Source organism: Erpetoichthys calabaricus, chromosome 13 (assembly GCF_900747795.2).
Source record: "Erpetoichthys calabaricus chromosome 13, fErpCal1.3, whole genome shotgun sequence".
NCBI classification, from domain to species: Eukaryota; Metazoa; Chordata; class Cladistia; order Polypteriformes; family Polypteridae; genus Erpetoichthys; species Erpetoichthys calabaricus.
The window spans coordinates 138763259-138776775 of NC_041406.2; the positions used below are offsets into that span (position 1 = coordinate 138763259).

Below are 13517 nucleotides of genomic sequence, written 5' to 3' on the forward strand. Positions count from 1 at the left end.
ACAGCAGTTTTTACTAAAATATTGATAAAATAAACCACAAAACTCTCTTGTAAATGAAAATGGAACATGCTCAAACTTGAGCAATATTGAATTGTAGAACAGCCTCCTGTTACATTTATATTAATATCCACAACTGGAGTTATTTAGCAGGAATTTGTGAAACTGCTTGGGTAAATTGACCATTTACATGTTGAAGCATCTCAAATATATGTGTAAACTTTTAATCTTTTGTTGTACTTGTCTCTCAGTGCGGTTATCAATGTTGATCATGTGAATCCCAGTGTAAGCCAATGAGTAAACTCTTACTGGGCTGGAGTCCTGACCAATAAATGAAGGGGAGGATCGTCTTCAATTAATATGCTAGGGAGAATTTGAGTGTGTTTTTGTTCACAAAATTATTTTCTGGAAGTGTTTAACAGCATTTTAGTTAACGTTTGGGACATTGCAAGCATACGACTGGGACGACTTGACATGTGGATTAAAAGACATGAATAACGTGAGATTTTGTTAATGGGGGTTATTGATATTGTTTGCTGTTATCCAGTGTTAATCACCATAGATGCCTATTCTATCAGAAACTTTATCTCTGTTCTCCATTAAAACATATTTTTTTTTCTCAGCCTTCACTGCTAACTACATGAGCTAAGTAATGTATAAAAAAATACAATTTTTGGGTGGACTATTCTTTTAAGATCTTGTAACACAGTTGTAACTGACAGAAGTAGTAGTAGTAGTAGTAGTAGTAGTGACAAATGCACCCATGCAGCCCCTGTTCTAAAGAATTACTGACTGGCCTCATCTCAGCTTTTACCTTAATTTCTATATAGACCCATACTGGCAGTAGAATGACACCATCAACATATGACATCTAAATGTGTGCAGAACTCTAGTTGCAGCTTATAGCTATTTCAATATGAGGTTTTATTAATGATTCTTTGTTATATACATATGTGATTTGGATACAAGTCATAAACATTCAAATGAAAAGTTTCAAAAGGTTCTATTTTTATTGTAAAATGCTTAGTTTTATACATTACAATTAGTAATAATAAATATCACTTGAATGACAATAAACAGATACACTAGACATGAAAAACAAACACAAAAATGCACAAACCCCATACTGCAATAGCTTCAAGAGCTTTATGAGACCTTTTTTTCTGCATAAAAATCTTAGCTTTTGCATCTCATTGAATATTTGTGGATAAATACCCCAATAAAATAGATACAGCTTATTATCATATGTACAGTATGTACCATGGGACATATAGAGAAATAAGCTTCTCAGTGGGAGATTTCAAGTGAACGCCCTGTATTGTGGTAGCTCCCACTGAGGCAATTTACAGAAAACAATGCAACCCAAATTAGTCCAGTTGTTATGAAATATTGACCTCTCATCTCAATAATAAAATGCTTAAAAAATGCGAAAAATTACATTAAGTTTGCTTTGTATTTTAATGTGTTTAGTTTAGCTGTCTTAAAGTAAGATAAAATAAGCAATCTTTTTCTCATCTCAATAATAATATGCTTAAAAAATGCGAAAAATTACATTTTAAGTTTGCTTTGTATTTTAATGTGTTTAGTTTAGCTGTCTTAAAGTAAGATAAAATAAGCAATCTTTCATTGCCTTTTGTGCAGATCAAATTGGAACATCAAAAGTAACTTTGCATTTCTCTCAAAATGCTGAAAGAACATTTACAAGTTGGGATAGGTAAGATGTCAAAAGTGCTAACTCTGAAAATTACCAAAGGAGTTGAACGAAGCACAAAAACAGATATTCTTGTCAAAAAAGATAGTGATCTGAGCCAGACTGATCTTATCTAGTTGAGAGATTCCGTTCCCAGAATTTTGCTCAATTTGTGGTAGAGACATCACAATAATTTACACCAACATAATGTACTGCAGGCATTGCCACTTCACTTTCCACATGTTCAGTGAAGCATTTTATGGAAAATGGTGACTGTTATTTGTAAACCTGAATTCATTGTCACATTCCATTAACCTTCTACATGACGTACTTAAAACTGAATTAACAATGTATCAATCCAGCCTTAAAAAAATGAGTAGTATAATGGAGGTACAGAATGTTCCATCACATGCTGCCTGGATTGACATGATGATCCATGCAGGTATGATTCCTTCAGCTACTGGCCCACAACAAGCCTTTGGCAGTTTGATTACGAAGAGACCTGGAAAAAAGAAACAAGCCATGAGAAGTGTATGCAGTACAACTGAACAAGCTGTTGACAGCAAAACCTGACTGTATGAACCTGTGTGTCCATTTCTTTATAAAGAAACCCCAACTCTGCCTTACTGTATTCTAAGATATCTGCCAATATGTTTTAATGATTAATGCAGGAATGCATAGTGCCATGTACTTACATTATCTGGCAGAAATTATCCAGTTATTTTATCTCAATATTGCCCTACTAATTTCCAAATTGTATTTTCTTCCATGATGAGATTGAAAAGGTAGGTATATAGATATAGGTATATTTGTTAATTTCCCCTTGGGATTAATAAAGTATCTATCTATCTATCTATCTATCTATCTATCTATCTATCTATCTATCTATCTATCTATCTATCTTATATAGTGCCTTTCCTATCTATCTATCTATCTATCTATCTATCTATCTATCTATCTATCTATCTATCTATCTATCTATCTATCTATCTATAATGCCTTTCACTCTATCTATCTATCTATCTATCTATCTATCTATCTATCTATCTATCTATCTATCTATCTATCTATCTATCTATCTATCTATCTATCTATCTATCTATCTATCTATCTATCTTATATAGTGCCTTTCCTATCTATCTATCTATCTATCTATCTATCTATCTATAATGCCTTTCACTCTATCTATCTATCTATCTATCTATCTATCTATCTATCTATCTATCTATCTATCTATCTATCTATCTATCTATCTATCTATCTATCTATCTATCTATCTATCTATCGTAAGCATCCAAACAAATGAGTATCAGACCACTTCATATGTGTTTTTCTTGTCCTGGTTTAATGTCATCTGTTAAGTTACTATATGTGCACTACTGTATCAAAAAATGGTATACAGTCCCCAATTCAAAAAAAAAAAAATGTTCAGACAGTATGGAAAATGCTAATAAAAAAACAAAAAAGGAGTGATTTGTTAATTTGTATTCACTCTGTATTATTGTTGTTGTTGTGCTTTCAATATATTATTAGATGTTTCTGGCTTTGACCTTTGCTTTTGTTTTTTTCCTTCTGCACTGGTTGCTCAGTTCTTATTGTTTTCCTGGTTGTGACACTTTGTCACTCATTTTAATCACTGTTTTTGGCTTCATTTTCATCTCTTGGTCGCTGCGCTCACAATGCGTGATACATATCCTATTACAACAATACTTATGTGGCACAATAGGAAACCTGACTCTGGGATGAAAAGTTGAGAGGGAGTCATGTAACCGGTCATCCCCTGCATTTAACTGTTGTGCAAACAAACATCTTCAAAGCCACAAACTCCAGTAACGGCAGGCATTAAGTGTCTTAGGCTTTCTGACTTAGTCATGTAGTTCGATGGTGGCTTTAGGTTGACATGGCCTTGGTATTTCACAGCTTCCTTTATTTTTGCGGGTATCATGGTGCTGCAGTGCCTAACAGATTCAGTGTCCCCTGTTTGAATCCCACACCTGGTAATTGCTCATATGGATTTTGCACATTCTCCCTGTATCTATGTGGGTTTTCTCTCCCATATCCCTAAATAATTGCGGGACAGGTTAATTACCAATTCCAAACTGGCCCATGTCAGTGGATCATGAAGAGTGGTACCTTGTCTATGGTTGTTTTCTAGTCTTGTGTATTATGCTCCATGTATATAGGCTCTAGCCTCCTGCTGACCACAAATTTGATTAATTGCTTTCAGTGTCACTTATGCTATGTACTGACACTTTCTCAACAGCTGTGGAAAGGGTATGTTAGATTCTCTTTAGGTTGCAAAAGCAGCACACCAATTATTTATCCAGTTGTTGTTTTATTCTACTAAAATTCCATTTAAAGTCACTGGAGAAGATTCTGGTAAAACTACAGGTAAATCAGCACTCTATCCTGATTAGGATGCTAGTCATACACAAAGCAGATATACTCTGTAACAAATTCCAGCAGTCAATCCTAGCAAAATGCCCACTAGTCTGTTTTAAAATAAGATTTATCTTTCAACTTACCAGGTATGGCTTTGAAAATTCAATTTCAGTCTTCTTCAGTCTCTTCAGGTTCTGTCTGTTCATCATCTGTGTCCTCTTCTACTGTAGTTTCTTTTATTTCCATTGTACTGTTATCCCCAATAATTACAAACTCTGCACGAGAGTCAATTATTTTTATGTCTGTTTGTGGTGGTGGTGGTGGCGGTGGCGGTGGCGGCGGCGGCTTTAATGCCTGACTGCTGCTTCTGTATGCTTGAGGATGAGCGGCTGTAGGAAAGGAAAAAAAAATGTAAAACCATACTGTAACTTGACATTTGACTTCACGTTATATATTTGTCAACATGACGGCAGACATACTGCCACACCGTGTTTGCTAATACTGTGTCGCATTGTAAACAAGGATGGGCACTTCAGTATCTACATCATCTCTAGTCATTAGGCTTTTATTATTAAAAAAATCAAACGTGGTATGGATGGTTTACCCTAAACATCAAGGACATTTTAAAGCAATGCAAAGCTACCCTCATAGATCCTGCATCCAGGTTTCAAAGCCTCCACATGGTTGCTGTCTGTGTTGAATCTGCATATTTCCCCTGTGTATGTCTTGGTTTTCTTCAGTGTATTTCTATTTCTTTCCCACATCCCCAGAGATCTGATGGTAATTTTGGTGATAGCAAACTGACACTATGCTTTTGTAAGCAGGTCCCCTTGTGTTCAGTGCTGCCAGAACTGGCTTTGGCAACCCAATAATAAACAGATTTGAAAATATGTCAGGATTTCTGTTAAGTGAATCATGTTTGCTGTTGTACTCAGAATTTACATTGGTGCTAATTAATTTTAAATTTTCGATTACTTAAAATTATACAAGGTTTTTAAAAAGTATTCATTCCCTGGAAGTTTTCACATTTTATTGTTATACAAAATTAAAACACACTGGATTTGGCTTTACTGACACTGATCAACGAATAAAATATTCTTTAATGTTAAACTGAAAACATCACTGGTGCCACTAATTAGTTTTAGAAGTCACAGGATTAATTAAATAAAACATGACCTGTCTGGGATTTCAATTGATTGTGGTCTAAATGCACGTTATCTGGAAGGTCCTACTTGTAATGGTGGCCTAACCTACACAACGAAGACAAAAGATCACAACAAGTAACTCTGTGAAAAGTCGATGGAAAAATCACAAGTCGGGATGGAGACAAGAACATATCTAAGGTACTGAATATCCAGTTAAATCAAACATTAAGAAATGGAGTTTGGCACAGCTGTAAATCTGCCTACTACAGGCCTTCTACAAAAACTGTACAAGATGAGTTAGGTAGGCCACTAAGAGACCTCTGATATAAGACCTCTGCTATAACTGTGAGTAGGGAGACAATAACAGTGCCCGGGTGCTTCACCAGTCACAGCTTTTTATGGGACAGTGTGGCAAAGAAAAAGCCACTGTGCATAAGGGAAACTGTGAAGTCACCCGGAAGAAGGTTCTTATGGTCTATTGAGACCAAAATTGAATTTTTTGGCTGCAAGATTAAATTCCATGTTTGGGGATGCTTATCTGCAGCTGTCATTGGAAGGCTTGTGAGAAGAAAATGAAGGCAGCAAAGCACAGAATATTTCTGATGAAAAACCTGATATAGTCTGCAAGAAACTTGTGCCTTGGCAGATGACAAGCAAGACAATGACTCCATTAATAAAGCTACAGAGGAATGGGTTAAAAAATAACAAGGTTAAAGTGCTAGAATGGCTAAGTTAGAGCCTACAGCTTAATCCATTTGAGAATTTGAAAAAGGATGTTTACAGAGCTTGAGTTTTGTAAAGAAGAATGTGGAAAAACTGCAGTGTCCAGATGTGCAAAGCTAATAGAGAGTGACCTGTACACACATACTCCAGGCTCTCATGGCTGCCAAAGGTGCATCTACTAAATACTGACTTGATGGGGATGAATACTTGCAGTAGGTGATCAATTATTTTCTGTTTTATATTTCTAAATAATTTAAGACAACCCTACAGAGATTTATTTTCACTTAGACACAAGTGTTTCTCTGTTGATCAGTGTCAAAAAGGTCAAATTAAATCCACTGTGATTTAGTGTTGTGCAACAATAAAATGTGAACAATTTCAGAGAGTTGAATACTTTAGAGCAACAGTAAACATTCCCGGCAGTTCATACAATAACAAAAAAAATTACTTTAAACAATACTTTTTCAGCTTGTGCAAATTTGTGTGTTCAGAAAAAATACTTCTTATATCAACAGTTAAGATATATGTTTTCATAGTCTTTGACTGTACTATTCCTACTGCTACCTTTTAAAAATGCTGTCACAGCCACACCCTGCCACAACAAATGCCAACTCAAGTTTTCAGACTCACTGATTCTTAGTCTGCTTCTAATCAGAAAGTCCTGCTAAAACACTTAACTCAACAATGGTAGATCATTTTGGCATACAACTGGGCTCATGTAGGTACAATCAGTAGCACTTCAAACACTAACAGTGGAAGATGGAGCTTATTTAGGCAGCCAAAGCACAAGGTAGAATGCTAGTTTATCACAGAGCACGCTCTAGCAGTAAATGTAGAGCTGCTATGCAGTTGGACACCGTATCTTTGCACTGTTGGAGAAAACTGGAATTTACACATAAATCCATGAAACATGGGCAGAATAAGCAAACTCTACACAGATGTCACCCCAGTGGGCAATTAGATTAGTGTCCAAGCAGAATGCCATTTGTCCTAGTATGAAAGCATTAATATAGAATTAAAATATATTTTACATTAAAATTCATATAAAATTACTTTTAAGTTTCAGTTTTATATAATGATTTATGAACCTAACACCACTCAAGTTGTAATCCAGGTTTAGTGAACACCCTCCCTCAAGCAGACTTACCTTCCATGTCATTCTTCATTTTGTCTTTCTCTGCTTTCAGACACTGTCATGTACATGATTATGCACTTTAAAACCTATGGGCATTATTTTTTTAATGAGTGGCCATTTCCATTCTCCTTACCGATTTATGTAGTGCTCTACCAATAAAAACAGCAAATTTAAGCTGCAGCCAATTGGCTTACACTGGAAGCCAATTCCAAATGCCCACACGTGCTCCTGATAAAGCACACAGACCTATTTTCTCAAGCTCTTGCATTACACAAAGCTGCTTAAGGTGGGGAAAAAAAGGTCTTTTTGCTTCTTTCAGAGCTAGGAGGACAGCTGGTAATGAGTGACAGAGTCTCTACTTTTGAATGTATAAAAAGAAGTAAAAGAATATTTATTTAAACTTTTTATTTACTTAATATTATAATACCATATTGTTTTGCTGGAAGGCTTTGGTCCTTAGTATCGTCTGCTTCTTGCTTCATAATTGAAAGAGTACTATAGTTTCCAAAAATGCATCCATTTAGATGAGAATTATAAATATTGATTGAATAATTAACAGTATTTCCACCTGTATAATAAAAAAAATATAGGGTTAATAAAACTATAGTAAATGCAGTTGTTATTATATGTAATTTGTACATTGCTCACTTAGTAATAATAAAAATAAAGTTAAATAAAAGGAAAATATAAAAGTACACTATAATTGTTCAAGGATCTAATTAAAACAGAGTGCAGAAATTCAATCCAACCCAATGCACAAGCAACAAGTCTCATGACAAGAGAAAAAAGTACAGTATATAGAGTGAACTGTAATTTAATAAAAACAAAATGCCTGAAACAAACAACTAATATAAAAATTAAGTTAAAAAAAACAAAAGATAAGTGATAATCTTTCATAAACTTCTGGCCACAAGTATGTGAAAACCCCTCCAAATGATCGAGTTCATGTGTTCAATTGTTAACAAGTGCATAAAATCAAGCACATAGCTATGCAGTCTCTAATGACAAACACTGGGGTGTACGGAAGAGCTCAGCGACTTAAATGTGGCACTGTTTGCCCTCTGCCAACTTAAGTGCTCTTATTGTGAAGTGGAAGAGCCGAGGAGCTACGACAGCTCAGCCATACAGTGGTAGATCACACAAACTCACAGAGCGGGGCCAGCGAATGCTCAAGCAAGTCAAAATCGCATATCCTCTGTTGCATCACTCACAACAGAGTTCCAAACTGCCTCTGGAAGCAATATCAGAACAAGAACTGTACGTCTGGAGCATCATGAATTGGGCTTCCATGACCGAGCATCTGCACATAAACCTAACATCACACAGACCTAACATCAATACCAGGTACTGGGTGGATTTGTGCTTGGCACACCACACCATTGGCCTCTGAAGCAGTGGAAATATGCTCTCTAAAATGATACATTATGCTTCACTATCTGGCAGTCTGGCAGACTCTGCATTTGGTGGATGACAGCAGAAAGCTACCTTCTAGACTGTAAAGTTTGTTGGAGGAGGGGATAATGGTGGGGTTTGCACAAGGCCCCTTGGTTCCAGTAAATATTACTGTCCATGTCTTCTTTGTGGCAACAGTGTGGAGAAGGCTCTTTTCTGCTTCAGCATGATTGTGTCCTTTTGAACAAAGCCAGGTCCATAAAGACATGGTGGAACTTGAGTTTCTGGAACAGAGCCCATCCTCATCCAACATCAGTACCTGATCTCACAAATGCTTTTCAGAATTATATTAGATAAACTTTATTAATCCCATTGCAATGCATACAGCAGCAGAAACATAAAAAAAAGAATACAGACTCGCAGGACAGATAATACATCCAATCTATCAATCAATAAATGTGGAACCACTTTTGGCTGATTGGACACAAATTCCCATAGACATACTCCAAAATCTTGTGAAAGGAAGAAGAGTCTGTAGTAACTGCAAAGGGGGAGGCCAACTCCATATTAATTAATGCCTATGTTTTTGGAATGGGGTATCTAATATGCTGATATGGACATTTGTGTCATTTAAGAATTGATGGTGTCACAAATACTACTTTATTACTACTTTCTCCAAATAAGTGAGAGTTGATAATAATAAACAAGTGCAAACTCCCATTCCTAGGCATTATTTATTGTCTGTTATACCTGCATTTTTATCATTCTTTAATATTGTTTTTTTATCAGTATGCTGCTGCTGGAGTATGTAAATTTCCCTATGGGATTAATAAAGTATCCTATCTATCTAAATGAGGCAAGATATTATTTTATCACAACTTGGAGAACGGGTCTAACAATGTTTTTTTTGAATGGCTGTCACTTTGAAGGGCATTCATATGAAAAATTTGTTTGTTGATTTGCACATAATATTTCACTGCACTCTGTTCATGTGACAACAATGATGCTATAATAAATTATTCTATAAATTCCTTCTAGTAAGTCAATATTTCTTGTACATGTAGCAACACAGCATTAGATACTTGGGAGTCTTGGTGATAATGGATAGAAGGCAGATACACGTTTACAGTAGGTTTTGATGCTATAGCACCATCTGCCAGACTACAGAAATGGCTGTAGGGATCCTGTAATTTTGTTACAAACTTTATTACAGCAGGAGTTTGGAACTAATCCCCCATCATTTTGAAAGCATGGATATTCTATTTGTTATATGGACATAATCTCCTAAAATTGAAATTGGACACCTTACAGCTTTTTAATTGAAAAAACAGTGAAACTTAATAATGTTTCACTAACTAAAGCACATTTAAAATCCAATCCATTATCTACTCAGAAAAGGTATAATCTTAACTTGGGATGCAGAGCACTGCAAGGCACAGTAACAGTTTCACTGGTCAAAGATGATACAAGCAAGACCATAGGGAGGATGAAAGCAGTTTTCTGATAAGCCGTGAATCTGGGCCTGCACTTTAGAGGAGTTGCTTTTTTGGCATGAAATGGCAGCACATACATTTTTAGGATTTCTTTTCCTGCCACCTACACTTTTTTCCCCTCTTGTTAAACAAACAAAAACCGTAACGGTCCATGTAAAGCAGAGACCAAACACTTAGCAGGATTCATGGCTTTCCACTATGCCTTTTATTACAGTAGATCAGCTGTATGAGGCAATCCCCATTTTAGATGCCCCAATTCCCCTCATGTATATTTACTTACACGCTTAGGTTGATATACTTAATCTATATACAATATGTGTTGCAACATAGGGCTTATAATAAAATACTCCCACAATATATTATGTCCTCAGGACAGAAGGCAAAATAATAAATAAATCATATTTTCGGAAAACATTTTGAAAATAAATAAAGTTATAAATAGTATTAAAAACAATATAAATGTAAAAATTCTTCACCTCAGCATGTCTCATACATTACATCCATATACAGTGTATGTGTGTATATATAAAGGTTTTGTGCTGGCAAAGTTGAAGTCACACACACAATTATCTAAATATGTCGTCAGTTTGAAAACTCAGTCCTGCAAGCTAAAAAGTGTCTCCTGTTTTTAACTAAACACATGCATTAGTATCTTGCAAGGCATTTAACAGATATTGTACCTTTTGACTGCCACTTTAATAACATTCCAGAAATTAACTATATGTTACAAAATAACAGTATATACATAATATGATATGTGAAAATCATAACAACGAACACCAGTATCAGTTACTGACAGGTAGCTTGAAATGTGCATGGGCCATTTAGATACATGGAAGCTAACCTTGTGTTGAAAAGGTGTGAAATGCAGTTGAGATATTTGTAACTTTTAAAATTAAAATATTTCTTAAGGCAGTATATAAACTGAGCACTTGATATGCATCAAACTCTTATGCTTCAAACTTTTCCATTTATTTTTTTAATTATTATTTTGTAAAGTTAAAAAATACTTCTGTGTGAAAATACCTCCCTGATCAAAGTGCCATGTAAGGCGATCATCCTGCTGCCTCAATCCCACTCAATAGCCTTGGCTGTAGAGGGAAAATGTTTCACATTTGTTAGTCACTCATATTCTATCTTTGCCTTTTATATGATGTATGTACTATGAACTGTGTTTATCAGAGATTAACTTGACTGGTGAAGCTACAGTTTTAAGGCATTTTATTTAGTATTGCAATTTTGAAAACATAGCTAATTATAGGACTTGTTAACAAATTGAAACCCATTTATTTTGGTGTGGTATGATGATGCAATGGTCACTGCTGCTGCCGCCTCACTAATCCAGCATCCTGGGTTTGATTTCCATGCCCAGTCATTGCCCATATGTCATTTGCACCTTCTCCCTATGTCTAGATGAGTTTTCCTCACACATCCATAAAGGCAGGCATGTTAGGTTAATTGGTGAATCCAAACGGAGCTAAATCCAACTTGGGAAGTGTGTGAGAGAAGGCCATTGTTGTCTCTGGCATCATGTGGGCTTGAAAGTGCTGTTTTAATTTTGCTTTCATTTATGTTTTCTGTTAACATAAAGGAATAAATGACCATCAAGAAGTGCATACTGGCAGTATAGTGGCTAGCACTGATGCCCTAGGGACATGGGTTCAATTGTAAACCCAATTCTTGACAATGTGAAGTTTTGAATGTTCTTTCTGTACATGAACATGTTTTCTCCATAATGTGGTTATCTTCTTTATCCCGAAGATGCCCCTCAGATTACAGGTAAAGAAATTGCCTCAATTGTGGGTGCTACATTTCTGTCATTCTGTCCACAGCTACATCCTGCCTTCTAACCAACGATGCCTAGATAGGCTTAAACCAGTACTGTACGACGTGAGCTCAAAAAAATGGCATTATCTAGGCTCAAATTGAATTGTCCTCCCATTAATGGTGAATGATGTTTCCAAAATATGTACAATTAAAAATGTTGGATTATAATGATTACAGCAATATACAGTAAATACATTATGTATACAATTCTTTCAAATAAGATACAATGCTAGAGAATGCACAAAGAAGAAGCCTCCACCATCTTGTAAGGAAATAAATAAAAATACATATTCCTAAATAAAAACTCTCTCTTTATATATAAAAGAAAATCCTGGAATGGAAAGCAAATGCAAGGCTACGATACGTGATAATCTCGAAAGACATTTTAAAGACCCGCGAGACCAAGGAGACTTGCCACGGTGCGTCTCGCTGGGACCGTAAACATGAGACTTGGTGCCAAGAGATTGTCCCAGGGCTGTAGCAAAAAGGACAGCGGCTGTACAGGCTTTAAAAAGATCGAAGGGCAGTGTTCGAGACTATGAAACCAGTGAAATTAAAAAGGCTCAAAAAAAAAAAAAAAAAAACCAACGGTGCTATACACATGTGGAGAAAGTTAAAGGATATGAAAGTAGGAAAATTAGAAAATATAAAAAAAGAAAGTAAAGATCACAGTAGCGCAAACAAACTGCCTCATTTAACTATGCACCAGTCTAACTTTGGTTTTGCACAACAATTACTACACTATTGCACCTTAACACTTAATTCTACTTTATTCACATAATTTTACTTATTTATTATGTTCTACTATACTGTTATCTTTCAATCTATGACTTTTTGTTAATCTGATATTCTTCTAACTTTGCACAGTTTTTGATAAGCGGATCAGGGTGCATTTCACTGCATGTTGTCCTGTGTAACTACGCATGTGACAAATAAAAAATCTTGAGAATTTCAAAAATGGAGTTTACTGCACATGCATTTATTGGTTACTTTGTTAGTGTATATATATTTATCTGTCTTCTTATTTAAAAAGGTAAATTTACCCCAGGAGTCAAAAACGTTCTGTCTAGCCCTTGTACAAAAACCTAGACAAAAACTGGGGTATGACCTTGGTAACCCCATGTACTTTTGGAACTGTGAGAGGAAAATAGCACGACTTTACAGACAGGATTCCAATGCAGAACTCTACTTACTTTTTTACTTTGTAAAAAAAAAAATTATTAACTGCTGATGATATAGATCGTTTTGTCTGTGCTGAAATTTCAAACAGAGAAACCTATCCTGACCTCATTAAAAAGATTCAGCATATTGGGACTCGCAAGATTACAAATATTGTTTTTACAGAAGTTCTGAAATAAAAGTGAAACTAATGAAATAGCAACAATTCAAAGAAAAAAAAATCTTAAAAGTGTGTATGCGGAAAACCAAACACGGGGGTTGGTGAGCGAAGCCCCCTAGTATCTATAAATTCACTAAGCAGCCGACAGGGCACGCAAGACAACCATGGTATACGCATGACATAGCCACGCCCGCCAACTCACAGAGACCCGCCCACCAAGAATTCACTAAGCAGCCGACCATGGCACACGCACGACAGAGCCACTCCCGCCAACTCACAGAGCCGCGCCCACCAACAATTCGAGCGAGAGCGAAAGCATTTGCCAAGAATGTTTTCATTAATCAAGAACGAAAGTTGGAGGTTCGAAGACGATCACATACCGTCGTAGTTCCGA

The 13517-nt window shown here is 35.8% G+C and overlaps 1 protein-coding gene across 3 annotated transcripts in view; it reads right to left on the reverse strand.

Moving 5' to 3' along the window:
- Window positions 1–985: 985 nt before the first annotated feature.
- The window catches only part of prelid3a (PRELI domain containing 3A), a 52145-nt gene continuing 39613 nt past the window's right edge, over window positions 986–13517 (reverse strand). For all 3 annotated transcript variants that reach the window (XR_007936624.1, XR_007936625.1, XM_028817603.2), the window contains 3 exons: window positions 7500–7640; window positions 4213–4458; window positions 986–2189 (listed from right to left, as the gene is read on the reverse strand). Coding sequence is in view for 1 of the 3 variants with exons in the window: in XM_028817603.2 (XP_028673436.1) it covers window positions 4238–4458; window positions 7500–7640 (362 nt within the window). In the remaining 2 variants the exon portion in view is untranslated. The remainder of the gene's footprint in view (window positions 2190–4212; window positions 4459–7499; window positions 7641–13517) is intronic.